Genomic DNA, 19,665 nt, shown 5'->3' with positions numbered 1-19,665 from the left:
GGTTTGAAAAGTTCAAGAGACAGTCTGACACTCATACGATGGTGCGGCATGGGGAGGCTGCCAGCTAGGACATGAAAGCGGTCAAAGCCTTTGTTAAGACGTTCGACGAGTTGACTTTCGAGGAAGGCAACAGTCCCAAGCAAGTCTTTAAATGTGGCAAGACTGGACTTTTTTTGGAAGAAAATGCCTCGTTGAACGTACATCACGGCGTAAGAAAAGAAGCTGCCCGGGCAAAAGCCTACGATGGACAGCCTTATCCTTGCAGTCTGTTCAAATGCCAGTGAGGATTGTAAGGTCTAGGCCCTACTGGTGTATCATTTGGAGACTCTTCAAGCCTTCAAGTCCCAAAGTGCTCAAGGAGGAGCTTCTGGTGATGTGGAGGGCTAATGCAAAAGCCTGGGTAATGAGACTGTTGTTTGTTGAGTGGGTAAACCTCTGTTTCAGTCCAACTGTAAAAAAATATTTGGAAAAGAAGCACCTCCCTCTAAAATGTCTGCTGGTGTGGGATTATGCTTCTGCCTTGAGGAAGATATTCTTCTTGAGTATTCCTTTATCAAGGTGCTTTACATTGTATCTCACACCACCCATCTCACCCAGTCCATGGACCAGCATGTGATTTTAACTTCAAGAAGCTCAATACAAAACATCACTTCAGGAGATGTTTCAAAATCACCGATAGTACACACCTCACCCTAAGTGAATTTTGGAAGAAGCATTTTGATATTGTGATGTGCCTCCGATTCATTGATCAAGTTTGGGAGGAGGTTTCGAGGTGCACCTTGAACTCTTCACGAAAGAAGATGTTACCTGATGCCGTCACTGCACGAGACTTCAAGGGATTCGACGCAGGCCTAGCTGAAGCCGAAACCAAAACTGCCAAAGATCCTGAACCTGTTCTGCAACCTGTCGTTGAGGAAATTGTTACACTCTGGAGGTCTGTGGGGCTTGTCGTCGATGACAACACCATTAATAAGCTTCTCAAGAAGCACCAAGAGGAGCTTACGACGAATGACTGGGCCCTGGTCAGAGTTCAAACAGTATCGTTATTTAAATCTCTTAGAGATGAGGATAGCATTCCTAACGGACAAGGGATAACTCCCTTCATGGGGAACTCAGATTCGAGCTTCGGCTGTGTTTCTCAGGCAACACCCGATGTTGACTTTCAACTTGAGCTAGAACTCGTTGCATGGAAAACCAAGTGTTTGGCCAGGAAGTTCACCTCCAGGAGTTGGAACTCTCCCTTCGCAGGAGAGTCCCGCCAACAACCTCTGGTCAGCAATCTTCCTGCTTACGGGGAGAATGGCCGACTGCGGAAGTAGAAGTTGATCATTTTTTCCCATCCGCGGGAAAAGGTTCCTTTGCTTGTTGGTCTCCCCTTGGGGGCAATTCCTCCGGCGGGAGCTGGACTCGTCCAATCCCCTTCCAATAGTGAGTCTCTCCACCAGCCACTGCTCACCAATCTTCCTGCTTGCAGGAAGAATTGCTGACAGCGACAGCAGACGGTGGTCGCCAATTGCTCTTAGGAACAGGCTGCGTCAGTGGCAGTTCCATCTCTCCAGCAAGACTCGTCTTGCCCAATAGACTTATCACACCCGATAGACTCATCACGCCCAGCTGACTCTTCTGCAATTCCCAACGGAGATCCCGAGAGAACTGTCTCCGTGACACAATCTACTCTAAAAGCCACAGGTGAACCTCGTTCATAAAGACATTTCTTCATTGCAACTTCATGCCTGGAAACTTCCCCGCTCCTCCTCTTTCAGAGAGTCCTTTCCGCAACAAGTTCCGAAAAGTATGTCTGGATACCTGCTTAGATCTTTGGCTTTGGTTTACTAGGCCAAGTGGACTGTAGTTGGTATCATGGAAGGGATATCTCTCCCTTCGTTGCCACTATTCCAGCAATAGCAGAGTTCCTCGTTTTACCTTCGGTAGGAAAGCTTATCTTGATCTCGGCGATGAAAGACCACCGTTCGTCTTTGAGCCTTGCCTTCATACTGAAAGGAATTAACTTTTCCTCAATATCAGCATCTTCTCTCTTTATACTGAGTTTCGAGCCTACCTGCCCTTTTTCTTAATGTACTTGTAAGGTTTTCCCACTTGTATTTCGGAGATGAATAACCTCACTGGCTTCAATCTAATTTTCATTAACTCCACGTACATGTATTGTACTGAAGTGATAATAGCATTATTAATAATCATGTTAATATTATTAATATTTGTATTGTTAAATCTCAGAAGAATGCTATGACCAATGTATCTAATGTGAAATCCTTTAAGATACATATACTGTATTTATGATAATAGTTATTATCAGAAACATCTAAATTCCTGATTAGTAGCTTACATTAGAAATTAGAAATTTATTAAAATTTTCAGAAACTTTGCATAAAATAATAATATCAACTGAATTGCGTATGAATTTCTGAAGAGTGAAGACAGTGATTTGTGGTATAATTTTTTTCTGATGATATGCATTACAATATTTCACCATTTGAAAATAAGAAAATGATGCTACAAGCATTAAGGTGGATTTTTAAAGTTTAGTGTGTGCTTTTCCAAGTTTACACGCTTCTTGATTAGATTTTGGTAGACTTGTCTGCTTTAAAAAAAAAAAAATTGTTAAATTACTGCCGTAAGGTTATGTTGATTGCTACGAAGTTTATGAAACGTGAGATATTACAGTAATCATTATACCAATGCTGTAAAATTACTTCACTAAAAATCTTACATCTTTGCGTGGGAATGTTTGCCTACAGCATCATCATCGCTGTAATGAAGTTCCGTTTAGATCGTAGAGTAGGTCCAAGGTTAACGGACTGACGAACATTGTGATGAGCAACAGTTTTCTCTTCTGCTTCATTTTCTCCATTATTTTTCTGTACGGAGAAGAGCTTCATCTACGGCATGTATGAACCTCGAGGCACAAACCATTGACAGATCCATATTATAGGTGGTATTTGTACGGAGGAAGAGCTTCATCTACGGCATGTATGAACCTCGAGGCACAAACCATAGACAGATCCATATTATAGGTGGTATTTGTACGGAGGAAGAGCTTCATCTACGGCATGTATGAACCTCGAGGCACAAACCATTGACAGATCCATATTATAGGTGGTATTTGTACGGAGGAAGAGCTTCATCTACGGCATGTATGAACCTCGAGGCACAAACCATGGACAGATCCATATTATAGGTGGTATTTGTACGGAGGAAGAGCTTCATCTACGGCATGTATGAACCTCGAGGCACAAACCATGGACAGATCCATATTATAGGTGGTATTTGTACGGAGGAAGAGCTTCATCTACGGCATGTATGAACCTCGAGGCACAAACCATGGACAGATCCATATTATAGGTGGTATTTGTACGGAGGAAGAGCTTCATCTACGGCATGTATGAACCTCGAGGCACAAACCATGGACAGATCCATATAATAGGTGGTATTTGTACGGAGAAGAGCTTCATCTACGGCATGTATGAACCTCGAGGCACAAACCATAAACAGATCCATATTATAGGTGGTATTTGTACGGAGAAGAGCTTCATCTACGGCATGTATGAACCTCGAGGCACAAACCATAAACAGATCCATATTATAGGTGGTATTTGTACGGAGGAAGAGCTTCATCTACATCATGTATGAACCTCGAGGCACAAACCATTGACAGATCCATATTATAGGTGGTATTTGTACGGAGAAGAGCCTCATCTACGGCATGTATGAACCTCGAGGCACAAACCATGGACAGATCCATATTATAGGTGGTATTTTTCAATTCATCCAACAACGCAACTTGTCGAGTGGGATGCCCTGTTCCTCATCCTCACTTTCGTCATTTTTTTGTCTTCGTTTTGTTGTTGGCTGAGAAAACTAACACTACAAGTTCCTCTCAGCTCAATCATGTTTGCAACCAATTCTAAGTCATTATCCTCACCCACTCCCTGAAAGCCTTTGACAGTCATTAACTCTTCTACTCTTCCAATACTTCACGTATTTGGAAAAGGAAAATCAGAAATGTTTTATATTGAAGGAGGGTTCTTCATTTTTTTTTTTCAAGTGTTTTATTTTTTGTAGTTTCCTCCTGTTCTAAGATGAATAGTAAAGAGCTCAGGCTGTATCCTTAATATATACCAATATTTGCTTCACATTCTTTAGATATACATATTTACATGGTGCCTTCCTAGAAAGTGCTTAATTATAGATATTGTTTGGGTTGTTAACCTCCTTATCATGAAGCTAAAGTATCAGTAATGTATTTTTAGATTATTTTAGGGGCCATTCCTCCTCGACCTCAAATGTTTTCAAGATATGCAAAAGGAATTTTATTCTTTAATTTCCACATTGCAGTTCATTCCATTTTCCTTTGTAAATCATCATTGATAGCCTGTTTTCTTATTCTCCTTCAATAGGTACATTTTATATTGAGGTAGTGTTTTAACAAATATGATCACTTTTATGATTTTGATAGCCATGCTTTTTTATGTATTTTTTTTTCCCCAGATGATAGTTGTGTATGATGGTGTGCGTAAAGAGAAGGAGTGCCCTGTCAAAGGTTGCAGCTTCACTACGACTCATAACAAAGATCTTAATAGACACATTCGCAAGCATACCGGTAAGTATATTTTGAAAAATTATGCACTTTTGATACAACCCTTGTGGAATATAAATAGTTGATTAAATTTAGAATGCAGTTCTTCTTCTTTGTCTGCATCTTTTCCCACTTTTATTTGGGGTCGCTGTCTCTGACCAGCTTTCTCCATCTACCTCTGTCCCACACTTCATCACTGGTTAATCCCTTTGATCGAAGGTCATCCTTGATACAGTCCATCCACCTTCGCTTTGGTCTCCCTCTCCTTCTCGTTCCCTGTACCTCCATTTCCATCACCCTACTCCCAATATACTGTTCATCTCTACTAATGATATGACCATACCACCTCAGTCTACATTCTTGGATCTTATCTGATAGTTTTCTAACTCCTGTGGTACCCCTAATTACTTCATTTAGAATGCAATACATGATGTAATCCTTAAAGGAGTGTATCAAACAAAGACTGCATATAAAGGTGTATATTAGCAAATAAATTTCTTTGCATGTGTTTGTTATATTTGTGCTAAACTACACTTAAGGTACATAAGTAGCTGCAATATGTATATAAGGTCCCTGGAAGGATATTTTATCAGCATGTAGCTCTTGAGAATTTGTTTCATAAGCCTATTTGATTCTGTTGCAGTAAAATTAGTTAGGTACATCTTACTTGAAATGAAGGGATTTATTTTAGATGATTTTGAAGTCAATTAGACTATTGTTTGAGTTGATTATTACAAGTACATGTAACCCGTAATGATTCATTCTTCAATATAGGGTACCTGTAAACACATTTGTCAGAAGGTTTTTTATATTAAAATCCTTCCATCTTTGTAGGTGAAAAACCTTACCGCTGTGATGTTTGTGGTACGTGTTTTTCTCGAAGTGATAAACTGAAAGTTCACACTAGAATTCACACTAATGTTAAGCCATACTGGTGTCAGCACCCAAACTGCCAGTATCGATCTATTGACTCGGGTAGCCTGAGGAAACACATGCGGACACACACAAACGAACGACCTTACAGGTTAGTCTTTATTCATTGATATTTATTGTGTTTTTTTTGGTACTGCTATACTTTGCATTGCATACTTGTATATTATTTTTTTTTTTATTATTATTAGCAGTAGTAGTAGCTAAGCTACAACCCTAATTGGAGAAGCAGGATGTTATAAGCCCAAGGGTTCCAATAGGAAAAAAATAGCTCACTAAGGAAAGGAGATAAGGAAATAAACTACAAGAGAAGTAATGAACAATCGAAATGAAATATTTTAAGAACAGTAACAATATTAAAATAAATACTTCAAAGAGAAATGGCAATGATTGGAAAAAGAAACAAAAAATAAACAAATAAGAGATCAAAAACCTCTTGGTTTTACTTATGCCTTGTACTTTTTAGTTTTTGTTATTATAAAAATTATATATAATTGCAATAGATCTTATCTGAGATTCATGGTGCTGTTATCTTTTGAAGCAAGGGCTTCTTGACAATGAAATATGATATAGCCATTCTGCCTCACGTGCCACAACGCCCAACTCCCCAACACAGTATATCAAATCGACCCTATTAAGCTCCGGAAACCATTCAGACCACACCATCATTCTTGATTCGCTGAGAATTTCATTTCAAACTTCTTGTCATTGCTAATATTTTGGAATTCCTCTGCCACATAGTTATGGCTAATGGTGTGTTATATTTTAATTTGTTTAGGATTATCCAAAGTTATTAAAGAATTTTATTTTTTGTTTGAATGAGGCTTAAAGAATAGACTTTTAGTTCAGCTTCAGTTGACATGCATTAACATGGCTGGGTCAATTACAAGTAGTTCAAAGTAACCTCTTTTTGGATGACCTTGCAATAGTTTTGTCACTGACAAAGACTTATGAATACTTTAATGCCATTAAAAAGATACAAATTTGGACGGCATCTGTTGGATCTAAAATTTCTGAAAAAAACAATAAATAAGGATTTACAAAAAATAACTGATGGAAACTAAACCAGAACATAGGTTTCACATTGGGTAACATGCAATTCTAATTGAAAGATATCGTAAAGTTTTTGCGACTTATGTTAGGTAAGCATCTTGATTGAGGAGCACAATCTAATAGTGAAATTGTCTCATACTATATTGGTTGCAAGGAGATCTATAAAGCCCTAGGTAGCTTTGTTTAGGATTTACTATGGATCAGGATTGCAAACTACCTTGAAGTCCTTATAGTACGACAGTACTGTAGTTGTGTGGTGGTGTAGCATCCCCATGGAGGACGTACATGACAAGACAGAAAATTTTTATTTCTATTTTTATTCTGAGGTTATCAAGTTAGTTGTGAATTGAGAGTATTCCATTTGAAGTTAAGTATGGCAATGATAGATTAGATTTCGGTTTAAATATCCTTATTCTTATTTTAGGTGTCAGCTTTGTACATACAGTGCCAAAGATCGTTCACAGTTGACAGTTCATCTCAGAACCCATACAGGTAAGTTTTTAAACTAAGGAGTTTGACATTTCTCTCTCACTAAATATTCTGTTTTGTTTTGGAAGCATTATTGCATTTTCAAGATAATTTTCTTGGGTTTTTTCTTATCACCTGCTTTGTCTATAGCTTTGGGACCCATGGTAAATAATAAAATAGACAAAATAACACGAAAAATAGGTAGAAATACAACTAACTACACAACGAATTGTTAAGGATGCAGCAACAACAAACAAACAGACTGAACGCAACGCTATCTATCGGTCGCCTATAGACCTATCACATCGCAAAATCGTATCTCAAATATTTTGTTGTATATCAAAGCATATATTTTCAAAAGTTTTCTGTTGTATCTCAAAACATTCGTATATTAGGGCAATCGTATTTCAAGGTTCCAGTGTATGTGGTAACAATTATACATAAATATATAATATTCTTACACTGCAGAAACATTTCATATTTATAATACAGAATAGTTTGATTAACTTTAAACCCATTAGTGTTTCGAAATCCCTTACACTCCAAATGGAAAGAAGAATATCTTCTGGTCGGAGTAACTTGATGCATGCTCATGTAATTCCACTTGGTCAATTCTTTACTAGTGTAGCCTAAGCAATTCATGACAGATGAGAATTCTTTTATTTAATTTCGCTTTTTCCTTAAATCTTGAAGGGTTGATGCCAATTACTCATTCATAATAAACCCTTAATTTTCACATAGCTTGAATAGTGACGGGAAAATTACTTAAACCCAGAGACAACGATCCGAAGGAAACATTAAGGTGATATGGAAAGAAATGTCAGTCACTCATTACTCAAAGAACTAAGAGGGGAAGGAACATTAAACTTTGTTACCTAACTCTATGAGAAATTTGAGGAATTATTGCGTTGTTGCCTCAGATAGAAGGTATAGTAGTAAGTCCATCCTGAAGATCTATGTCCAAAGGATATCATGGAATAATTGATGATATTATGAAGTTGAGTCCTCTACATTAAGAAATTTTATAAGAATAGGGAATGCTTGCTGAACCTTTACTTCTAAACCCAAAGAGAACAAAAATAAGAATTTATGGGACATTTACTCAAAGTACAGTAGAACTTTGGAATATCTTTTGACATCTCCCAGTTGCTGCCTTTACAACGGCATCAACATATACAGTCAACTTCCCGTTAACATGAGGGTTACGTTCATGGAGATGTCGTGTTAACGGAATGTAATTTCTCCATAAGAAATAATGGTGATAGGTGGTGTTACATTCCTGGAAATTGGTAAAATCTGTCTATTTTGGGATTTACTATGAAACCTAAATAAACACATTTCTGGGCTCGAACCTGTGCCGCCCAGTGAATAAGCTCCATTTAGCACTTATTCTTAGGTAATTTACTGCTAAATATACCAGAGAAAAAATGTAAAGGAGTGCTAGGTTAACTAGCTCGCTCACCTATTGGTGTCGGTATAAAATTGGGCGTATAATCCAGAGGTCCCGTACTATTTAGATTCATCCACGACAAAGACCCCAATAGAGGAGAGCCGTTCAACCTCACTCGGCACCACCAACTCTGCATCCGCTCAGAACCCAACTCCTTTTTAGCACGCCTTTATGGTAACCCGCTTTTTTGTGCTCTCGTGTTTTGCTTATTTTCCTTTGGATTATGGCTTCTTCATCGGTTTCCCAGGAGACACCGTCTAAGTTAAGTACCAAGCTATGTTTTGCTGTGTTTTGAGCAATCTAGATCGTTTAATATTTAAATTATAGGAGTTTATTCTCTTCGTTCATATCGATCTTGCTTGATTCCGCTTACAGTTGGTACTCCTGTTTTGAGAGCTTTTAGTTTCACTCGCGGTGTTACTAAGTGTATTATTTTTATTATTAATTAAATTTTTATTTGTTATTGTGGTTATTCATTATTTAGCGTTTAGAACCCTCGTGGTTCATTTTTAGGGCCGATATCAGTTACGTATCGTAATGGCTTGCCGACCTTCGTTACTAGGCGGCAATTTTATTTTATAAGCCATCAGGTGTTGTCCTTTGTGATTTATTTATTATTGCATGCCTTGCCCTAAATTTTTTATGTGTATATTTATATAATTTTCATCGCTATTACTATTATAATGAATATTTGTGCTTATTACTCCGTTTGATCTGTCTGGTTGGGGATCGTCAGTTGGTAGCCCTGCTGCTCCGTATCACGTGATCCTCCCCCAAGCTCCCCCTCTCGCTAGGTGGGCGGCTAGGCTTCTCTCCCCCCTCCCCTAGGGGACCGTTGCCTTCCCTCCTTTTAGAGGGGGTAGTTCAGTGTTTATGGACTTTGTCCTCCGGGTGTCCCGGCGGGTTCGTCTCTGTCTAGACGGGTTGGCCACCGGTCAACAGAGTTGGATCCCGGTGCACCCTATTTTATATTCACCTATCACACTTTTATTATGTTATACGAAATCCTCTGGGTTCGGTTGGCGGTTCTTATCTACAGTTCCGCCCCCCTATTAATTTATAACAGTTCCTATGATTATATATGATTATATATGACAGATCACTATCCCGGAGTTCCTATATATATTGGTTTATGGATATACTTTTATTTCCCGGCCCGGGGCTTAACCTCGCTCCGGGAAATCAGACACCATGTGTCTTAATTCTTTGTTGCATCCTTTTATGATCCCGGCTCGACCGGAATGGATAGCTATACTCTAGTCTTAAGTTAGACTTATGTTTAGGCCCGGGTCCTCCGGACCCGCCCCTACTTAAGAATATTACAGTTAAGCTCTAGTCTTAAGTTAGACTTATGTTAGTCCCGGGTCCTCCGGACCCGCCCCTACTTAAGAGAATTACAGTTTCTCATATACTATTCTTTTTATAGATGGTGCATTGACAGACGACGGCCTGTGCGGCTGTTCTTCATCAGCCTTGTGGCCATACCGTATGTCCGTCTCACGCCCTCTGCGGAGTTCAGCTGGAGGACATCGTGGTCTGGCACCCTGATAACTGTATGGTCTGTTTTGACCTCATCACCACCCTCGGATCTGATTCGGTGAGTCCCGTTGGCTATGTTGCCTTCCTAATTATTTTACCTTTTTTGGTATACATACACTATTTAGTAAGATTTCTATGGTCTTGAAGGACCACTGGGAATCTTCCTTTTTATAATTCCCACTATTATTTCAGGCATCCCCGGAGCAGAAGTCTGCGGCTCGGGCCACACTGAAAGTGTGGGTTGGGGGATTTGCCCGGAACGTGAAATCCAAACAGCCTTACGTCCTATCTGAAGACTACTGTGCCATGATCTACCCTAACGCCAAGTCTTCAGCCGCTGTGGCTAGGCATGTTGCGGCTCCCATCATTGCCCACATTGACGCCACCATAGCGGGATTCATTGACCAAGAACAAGATCCGTTGGATGCCCCCGGAGATCTGGAAGACAATGTTGCTTCCATGAACTTGGATGTTGAACCCATGTTATTGGATGATCCGGATGCAGGTAGGGTGGTAAGTGAGGCAGGTGTTACCGGCGCTGAGATTCCTATCCTCAGCCCCGCTCTTTCTTCTTCATCTGATCGCTCTTCTTTTCATGGTTTTTCTGGGGACCGTGATTCGTCTCATCGATCACACCCGGTTCCCCCCAAAGATAAGTCTACATCTAGAACCTTACCTAAAGCTCGTAAGCCCCACAAGGCTTCCCATAGTTCCAAGCTGAATACAAACCCGTCATCTAAGGCTTCCGGCTCCTCCTCTAAGTCTCACGACCCGGGAGTACAATCCGCCACTTCTGCTCCTAGCCCGGGCCTTTCCGAATCAGCCATGCTTCGCATTGTGTCGGAGATGCAAGCTAAGTTGGTGTCGGAAATGCAGGCCAAGATGGACACGATGTTCTCTAACATCGGTCAGAGACTTGGGGCATTAGAGCAAGGTGCTCCGGAGCGAGTCCAAAGCTCTCTCATCCCGGATGCCTCTAAGCTCCCGCCGTTTACCAAGAATAATCCTTGGCGCATGGCTCTTCATTCCCCATTCTCAGACGGGATGTTAACGTTGGAAGGTCTTGGAACTCGTCCTCTAGAGGATTTTGAATTCTTTCCTCCTGGTCTGGCATTTCCATTTCATGGTTATGCCAGGCTTACCGAGGAAGCTCTGGTTCGGCTGGATAAGGTCCCCAAAGAGACTGTCATCTTCCCAAAAGAACAAGCCCAATCTGTTTGGGCTAGGTTCCTGAATGATATTGGTTGCACCAACACCATGTTGACGCCTTATAAGAGTTCCTTCACAATGTTCTTAATGGACAAAAACACCGTGACTCCATGCGTCAATAAGGTAGCAGAGCTCGCTTTCCAATATGCTCTGGAGGAGAAGCCCTTGCCTCCCATCCGAGAGGTAGATCCGATCTCCCTCCTTCTTCCTTCAGGTATTGAGTGTTGGGACAATGTCCATACCACTTTTACTTCTGGCAAGCTATCAGCGGACTGTGCTTCAGTTATGTTTAGTGAACGGCTTCCCCGTCTCCCGGAATCCCTCATTAAACAGGAGTATGATTCCCGCCTACGTGTTGGCCGAACTCTGAACTTGGCCACGTCTACGGAGTCGATAGCCTTAACTTATGATACTGAGAGTATCTTTAAGTCTCTCAATAAGGCTACTTTGCAGTCATTATATTACGATCTTTATGACTTCGCTATTGCTAAACGTAGGTGTCGCAAACACGTCCTGGCTGAGGCGACTATTAGGCACGAGCCTAATAAGCTTATCCGGTCTTCCTGCTGGGGTTCAAATCTCTTCCCTGAGGATCTTGTGGAGGAAGTCTTGGCAGAGGCCACTAGAGTCAATCAGAGCCTTAAAGCCCGTTGGGGTTTGACTCCTAAACGGAAATATGACCCCGCAAATTACCAAGCCCGGGGTAGGAAGAAGCTCCGCCCGTATACCTCCACCCAGTTCAGGCAACAGCAGAGTAGTTCGTCCATTTTCCGACAACCTCTTCCTCCATCTCCTGCTGCTCCTGCACAGCCTTCCACCTCTCAGGCTCCTTCTTCGGACGACTATGTCACCGTTCTGTTCCCTAAGAGCCAGCTTTCCGGTGCCTCCACCACCTCTCCTGCCTTTAACCAGTCTTATGAGGCTCATAGCTCTTCCCAGAGTTATAACAGAGGTAGAGGCTACCACCGTGGTTCAAACCAGAACAGAGGTAGAGGAAGATTCTTTCGCAAGGGAAAGAACTTCCGAGGCGGACGTGGAGGCAACTCCTCAAGCCAATACTGAGGTGCAGCAGGTAGGGGGGAGGCTTTATGCCTTCCGCAACAAATGGAGGTTCAGTCCCTGGGCTTTCAGTATCATCTCCAAGGGACTGGGGTGGAGTTGGATTCAAGGGCCTCCTCCTCCGAACAAATTTCATCAACATTCCACTCCGGACCTAGTCGAATTTGTCCAGGATCTGTTACAAAAGAACGCCATACAAGAAACGAAACACCTGAAGTTTCAGGGTCGGCTGTTCAGTGTCCCGAAGAAGGATTCGGACAAGAGAAGAGTGATTCTAGACCTATCCCTTCTCAACTTGTCCATTCAATGCGACAAGTTTCGAATGCTTACCGTCTCGCAGGTGCGGACCTTACTTCCCCGTGGGGCCGTCACCACCTCTATCGATCTTACAGACGCCTATTATCACGTCCCGATAGCGAGACACTCCGTCCGTATCTAGGCTTCCGCCTAGGGGACAAAAATTACTCCTTCAAGGTGATGCCTTTTGGGCTCAACATCGCCCCAAGGATCTTCACAAAGTTAGCAGAAGTTGCTGTTCAGGAACTCAGAAATCAAGGGATTCAAGTAGTAGCCTATTTGGACGACTGGCTCATTTGGTCAGACACCTCCCAAAATTGCCTAAAAGCCACTCACAGAGTCATCCAATATCTTCAATCTCTAGGCTTCCAGATCAACTTCAAGAAGTCCCGTCTTCTTCCGAAATCAAAGTTCCAATGGCTCGGCCTGCAATGGGATCTTATATCTCATACTCTGTGTCTTCCCAAACCCAAGAGGTTAGAGATTGCAAGGAACACCAAACGCTTTCTCAAAGACAAAGTAAGTTCCAGACGACTCCAAGAGAGGATTCTGGGGTCCCTTCAATTTGCCTCAGTGACGGATCTACTTCTGAAGGCAAAATTGAAGGATATCAATCGTGTCTGGCGTTCGAGGGCGAACCGGAAGCTCCGGGACAGGAAAGTCCGCCTTCCTCCCATTCTACGGGAAAGACTTCTTCCTTGGACAAGGGCCAACAATCTGTCAAAGTCAGTTCCCCTTCGATTTCCGCCTCCGAAGTTAATCATTCACACGGACGCATCCCTATCAGGTTGGGGCGGCTATTCTCAGCTCAGGAAAGTTCAAGGTCTTTGGTCTCCCTTATTCCGCCAATTTCACATCAATGTGCTGGAGGCCATGGCAGTTCTTTTAACCCTGAAACGTCTCGCTCTTCCCAAGAGACAACACCTTCGTCTGGTCCTCGACAGCGAAGTGGTGGTCCGCTGCCTCAACAGAGGCGGGTCAAAATCAGGGCCTCTGAACCATGTTCTAGTAGCCATATTCTCCCTAGCAGCCTCGAACCGTTGGCATCTTTCAGCTGTCCACCTGGCGGGAGTCCGGAACGTAGTGGCAGACGCCTTGTCCCGGACCTCCCCTCTAGAATCGGAATGGTCACTCGATCTAAAGTCATTCCGGTGGATTCTCTCTCGGGTTCCCGGTCTCCAAGTGGACCTCTTCGCCACGGAGTCCAACCACAAATTGAGAGTATATGTGGCTCCCAATCTAGACCCTCAGGCTTACGCCACAGACGCCATGTCACAGAATTGGGACATCTGGGAAAGGATTTATCTCTTTCCCCCGGTGAATCTTTTACTGAAAGTCCTAGACAAACTGAGATCCTTCAAGGGACGAGTAGCCTTGGTCGCACCCAACTGGCCCAAGAGCAATTGGTATCCTCTCCTGCGAGAGTTGAGACTATATCCTCACCCGATACCCAATCCGGTTCTGTCTCAGATAGTACAAACACGCGTTGTGTACGCTTTCTCAAACATTCAGAGCGCCCTAACTTTATGGACTTCATGAAGTTTGCGGCCATGCATGGTGCCAATATCGATCCTCAAAACACCCTGTTCCTAGAATCAGATAAACGGGATTCCACCATCCGCCAATATGATTCTGCAGTTAAAAAGTTGGCAAAATTTTTGATAGACTCAGACGTGCACTGTATGAACTTGAACCTTACAGTCACTTTCTTTAGAACTTTATTAGAATCAGGTCTGGCAGCCAATACTATCACCTCTATTAAATCTGCTTTGAAAAAGATCTTCCTAGTGGGTTTTAACATAGACTTAACCGACTCTTTGTTAGCTTCAATTCCGAAAGCCTGTGCCAGACTGAAACCGGTTACTCGTCCTACCCCGGTTACCTGGTTCCTTAATGATGTACTCAAATTGGCTTCTGATACCATTAACAGTTCTTGTGATTACATTCCCCTTCTCAGGAAAACACTTTTCCTGGTGAACTTGGCTTCCGGGGCAAGAATTTCTGAACTGGCAGCCTTGTCGAGAGACCCGGGTCATTTTGAGTTCCTTCCTTCGGGAGAGGTCCTTCTTTCACCTAACAAATTCTTTTTGGCTAAGAACGAAGACCCTCAGAACAGATGGTCCTCCTGGAAAATTGTTCCCCTCACGCAAGATCCGTCTCTGTGCCCTGTTACTACTCTTAGGTCTTATTTATCCCGGACCTCCTCTAACTCCTCGGGGCCTCTATTCGTTAGAGAACAAGGCGGTACCATTACCATTAAAGGGATCAGGCAACAAATTTTGTATTTTATTAAACAAGCTAGCCCTGACTCTTTTCCTCTTGCACATGATATCAGAGCGGTTGCTACTTCGGTGAACTTTTTTCACCACATGAATTTTACGGACCTTTCCAGGTATACAGGGTGGAAATCACCGTCAGTGTTCAAGAAACACTACCTTAAACATTTGGAAGCCCTAAAATTTTCTACAGTAGCTGCAGGGAGCGTAGTTACCCCCAGGTAACTCACATGTTAATTCCTTGTCATTTTATCTCTCCCCCTTACCTGCCTCATTTATACCCTATTTGTATTCGTTGGTTTCGCACCTGAATACTATTATTATATTTGTAAATTTTTAACTCCTGAGTATCTGTATATATCATCACTCACGGCATTATTATACCTTACCTTATTTGTCAATTGTTCTACCAAGTGGATTTATGTTCCTTTTAAGATACCCTTATAATTGTTTTTGGCACTCATCTCTGATTAAAGCAACTTGTATTTCCCTTACACTTATGTTTTTTCCTTTATTTTGCAAGTTTGGTGACATTTCTCTTGTATATATTTACTGGGCGGCACAGGTTCGAGCCCAGAAAAGGGATTTTGACGTAGGAAAAATCTATTTCTGGGCGAGGGACCTGTGCCGCCCAGTGAACCCTCCCAGCTCCTCTCCCTTGGAGTCCCCAAACTTTGGGTGCTAAGGAGTTGGGTTCTGAGCGGATGCAGAGTTGGTGGTGCCGAGTGAGGTTGAACGGCTCTCCTCTATTGGGGTCTTTGTCGTGGATGAATCTAAATAGTGCGGGACCTCTGGATTATACGCCCATTTTTATACCGACACCAATAGGTGAGCGAGCTAGTTAACCTAGCACTCCTTTACATTTTTTCTCTGGTATATTTAGCAGTAAATTACCTAAGAATAAGTGCTAAATGGAGCTTATTCACTGGGCGGCACAGGTCCCTCGCCCAGAAATAGATTTTTCCTACGTCAAAATCCCTTTATTGATGTATTTGAAGGTTACAGAAACAATAAAAACACATTCTTAGTTTACTTTTATTTATTTTATAGCAAAATGAGTTATTACTCATGTACATTCACATTTTGACGCATCACTCTCATCACCATTCTCTCTCTCTCTCTCTCTCTCTCTCTCTCTCTCTCTCTCTCTCTCTCTCTCTCTCTCTCTCTCTCTCTATTATTTATTTACAATGAATTTTATATCAAGAGGTACATTTTTAAGTTAAAATACACAATAAACAATAGTCTCTCTCTCATGATTATTTATTTACAATGAATTTTATATCAGTAGGTACATTTTTAACTTAAAAAACACAATAAACAAAACTATTGTATGTACGAATGCAAAATGCTAATACGTATGCATAGCAAATACATTAGCGATATATTTTTCTTTCATTTTGGTAAATAAATGACTGGTCGTAACATGTTTTTCCTTTTAGTCTAATGATTATTTATTTGAAATTAATTTTATATCAACAAGTACATATTTAAGTTAAAAATCACAATGAACTGTACTGTGCGGTATGTACGAACGCACAATGCTACTATGTATGCATATCAAATGCAGTATCCATTTATTTTTCTTCTTCTTTGTCTACATCTTTTCCCACTTCTATGTGGAGTCGATGTTTCTGGTCAGCTTTCTCCATCTACCTCTGTCCCACACTTCATCACCGGTTAATCCCTTTGATTGAAGGTCATCCTTGATACAGTCCATCCACCTTCGCTTTGGTCTCCCTCTCCTTCTCGTTCCCTGTACCTCCATTTCCATCACTCTCCTCCCAATATACTGTTCATCTCTTCTCATGAGAAATATGATTAAGTTGAGATTTGTATCAATAGAATCTGATATATTTACAGATAATTTTCACAAGATTTTACCTGTCAACTTTTGTTTCAAGAATTGCAATACTCCCAGAGTCAAACCCATGATTTTAGAACCTAGTGTAGCAACATAGCAGGTTATACCTGCTTCATTTGAAGTTTACCTTTTGGTAGATTGTGTCTTCATCACATGGATCTCATTTTATCCACATTTTCAACATCCTTCGGGCTATAGACTATCCAGTGTGTGACAGTCATTACCCTTTACTACATTAGCTAATAAGGATTCCTGACTATTATTTTCTTTCATTTTTGTGATTTGGTGTTTAATTTTAACAAACTAATCCACAAGTAACTATCTCGTTTGGTAATGTTTTTCACTCTTAATGGTCTTCTCTGAAAAGTTCTATTTGTTAGTATTTTTAAGGTTTTAGTTAAATTCTATTGTTTTTGAATTATTGTAGTGAAAATTCTGCCTTGTGATCTTTTGTGTATTTATAAACTTTATAATTGCAGGAGATACACCATTTAGTTGCATGTACGAATCGTGCTCAGCCGCATTTAAAACAAGTTCAGATTTACGGCGACACGAACGACTTCACACAGGTGCCAAGCCGTACAAGTGCATCATCTGCGACTATGCGTGTACTATAAAATGTAAGATATTTTGATTTTATGATTTTGTCAGAGTTAATAAGAATATGGTTTTGAATAGTGTTAACACCATCATGTACTTGCTTGGATTCTTGATGTTTATTTTTATAGAATAATTACTGTTTTGTAAAATGAACAGAGAACAAATTAAGTATAGATCAGGTTTTCTATTTTAATTTTTCAAAAGAGTTCTGCATCCCTCTCTATTTTTTCAAATCTTGATTAATGTTTCTCACCAAAGTGGATGACGGATTTTCTATGGTTCAGTGTTGTAATTGAAGGGGTAATAGTATGCTGAGTGTGGTTGGAAAAGTGTATGGTAGAGTGTTAATTATAAGGATTAAAGATTAAACAGAGGATGCAATCTTAGAAGTACAAGGGAGTTTTAGAAGAGGTAGGGAATGTATGGATCAGATTTTTACAGTTAGGGAGATATGCAAGAAATATTTAGAAGTATGTAGGCGCATGTTGCCTTTATGGGTCTGGAGAAAACCTATGATATAGTTGAAAGGGAAGCGATGTGGAATGTGATGAGGTTATATGGAATTGGTGGAAGGTTGTTGCAAACAGGGAAGAATTTCTACACGGGCAATAAAGCGTGTTTTTCAATATTTAACTTAGCCGGTGATTATATAAGCTGCAACTCTGTTGCTCGACAGAAAACTCTACGTTAAAGATCCGCCAGCGATCGCTATGCAGGTAGGGGGTGTACTTCAACAGCGCCATCTGTCGTGCAGGTACTCAGTACTCAATGTAAACAAAGAACTCAATTTTCTCTCTGTCGGGCTACCGGCAAGACCTACTAATTCGCTGTTGCTAACTGGATTTGTTTTCACAACTATTGGTGAAGTACACTATTCTAGTTTTGAGCTTTCGCTATGCAGGTGTTTTATCTTCATCTCAAAACTTGAACTCGTTTTGGATAGATTTAATTATGGTGACAAAGAGAGTATGGACTTTCTTTCACTTTTAAATGGCCGACCCTTCCCTTAGACGGAAGTGTGTTTAGGCTTTTAGTAATTATCTTATCACGTTATAGATTTTCCTCTATATATTTTATATCTCTCCGCCTTTATTAGGCCTCTTCGATTAACTTTCCATTTTTTATAAACATATAAAATAAATTAATGCTTTGTTTATATAGACCTTTCCTGAGAGTAGGCGGTCCTAACTTGGAAACCGAAGTTAATCAACATTGAGCCCTTTATATCGTCTTTAGCTTTTAAAGGATTTAAAACTTTTTAAATGTAATATTTTATGAAAGAATTTCTTTGATAGTCTTCGTACTGTTTTCAAAGATGAACTAACGTTTAGTTTTTTATGCTACGCAGTTGTTGACGTTCAGGACGTTCAACATGCGCTCTATCGTTACGATAGAGAGAGAGTGTATCACGGTTTCACTTTGCAGTAAGAGTAAATCGATTCTGACGTTTTGTTCATTCTTTCTTAGCTTAAATGTTTTAAATTCTAATTTAAAGGAACTTTTTATTTGAAAAACCTTTCAGTTTTTTTCCTTTAGTCAAATAACATGTTTTTTTTGACGATTTATAATTGGGCTCTTCTCTTAGGTGCGAAATCAAGAGAGAAAGAGAGAGAGATAGAGACGGAGGGAGAGAGAGGAGAGAAAACGTTCCGTTCAAGCGGGTAACGTTGTTCTCGTGTTACTCTCGTCCCTAGTCTCTGTACGGGGAGGAAGGATAAAACGTTTTTAGGTTTTTATTCTCGTCCCCAGGCTATGTGCGGTGAGAGATTGAAAACGTAGTTATATGAACTAGTGTTTAGTCTCTTTCCCAGCCACTGATTTTTCTTTTTATCTTAAAATATGTTTTCTGTTTTTTGCTGGTATTATGAGCTTGCGTTATACGACTTATTTCGCAATTACTACCTTTTAATGAAGGGTAGAATTGCGTGTTTCAGGTAGAAATAAGTGCAAAACAGAAAATCGAAGTGATAAAGTGATATGCGCAAAGTGTTACAGTGTTGCGTCCGAGGCGCAAAGTGTTACAGTGTTGCGTCCGAGGGTTCGTCTGTTCGTGCCTGTCGTTCACCTAGTCCGGGACCTCTTGCAAGCTCCCAAGCCCAGGGGAGAAGTAATGTCAAAAGACTTATGGGTTCGAGAGGCCTTGACCAACGAACAGACGTTTTCCCTCTATGGTATCGGGTGTTTCTTACCAAGATCTCCCCTACCATAAGACGAGAGAGACGTTGTTTCTCCTCGCCATCCGTAGGCTTTTCGCATAAGAAACCTGTCACAAGGTTTCGAAGCCCTTAAGCGAAAGTCAGTCCTTTCAGGACAGGTCCAGCGTCCT

General features: G+C 40.9%; 1 protein-coding gene across 1 annotated transcript in view; it reads left to right on the top strand.

The window, feature by feature from the left end:
* The window catches only part of LOC137632800 (zinc finger protein 64-like), a 102,916-nt gene that overhangs the window by 38,414 nt on the left and 44,837 nt on the right, over positions 1 to 19,665 (top strand). Inside the window, exons 7-10 of the mRNA XM_068364896.1 lie at positions 4,507 to 4,618; positions 5,429 to 5,618; positions 7,002 to 7,069; positions 17,219 to 17,359. Coding sequence (XP_068220997.1) covers positions 4,507 to 4,618; positions 5,429 to 5,618; positions 7,002 to 7,069; positions 17,219 to 17,359 — 511 coding nt within the window. The remainder of the gene's footprint in view (positions 1 to 4,506; positions 4,619 to 5,428; positions 5,619 to 7,001; positions 7,070 to 17,218; positions 17,360 to 19,665) is intronic.

Source organism: Palaemon carinicauda, chromosome 42 (genome assembly GCF_036898095.1).
Source record: "Palaemon carinicauda isolate YSFRI2023 chromosome 42, ASM3689809v2, whole genome shotgun sequence".
Classification (NCBI taxonomy): Eukaryota; Metazoa; Arthropoda; class Malacostraca; order Decapoda; family Palaemonidae; genus Palaemon; species Palaemon carinicauda.
This window is presented reverse-complemented; position numbering and strand designations above follow the sequence as displayed.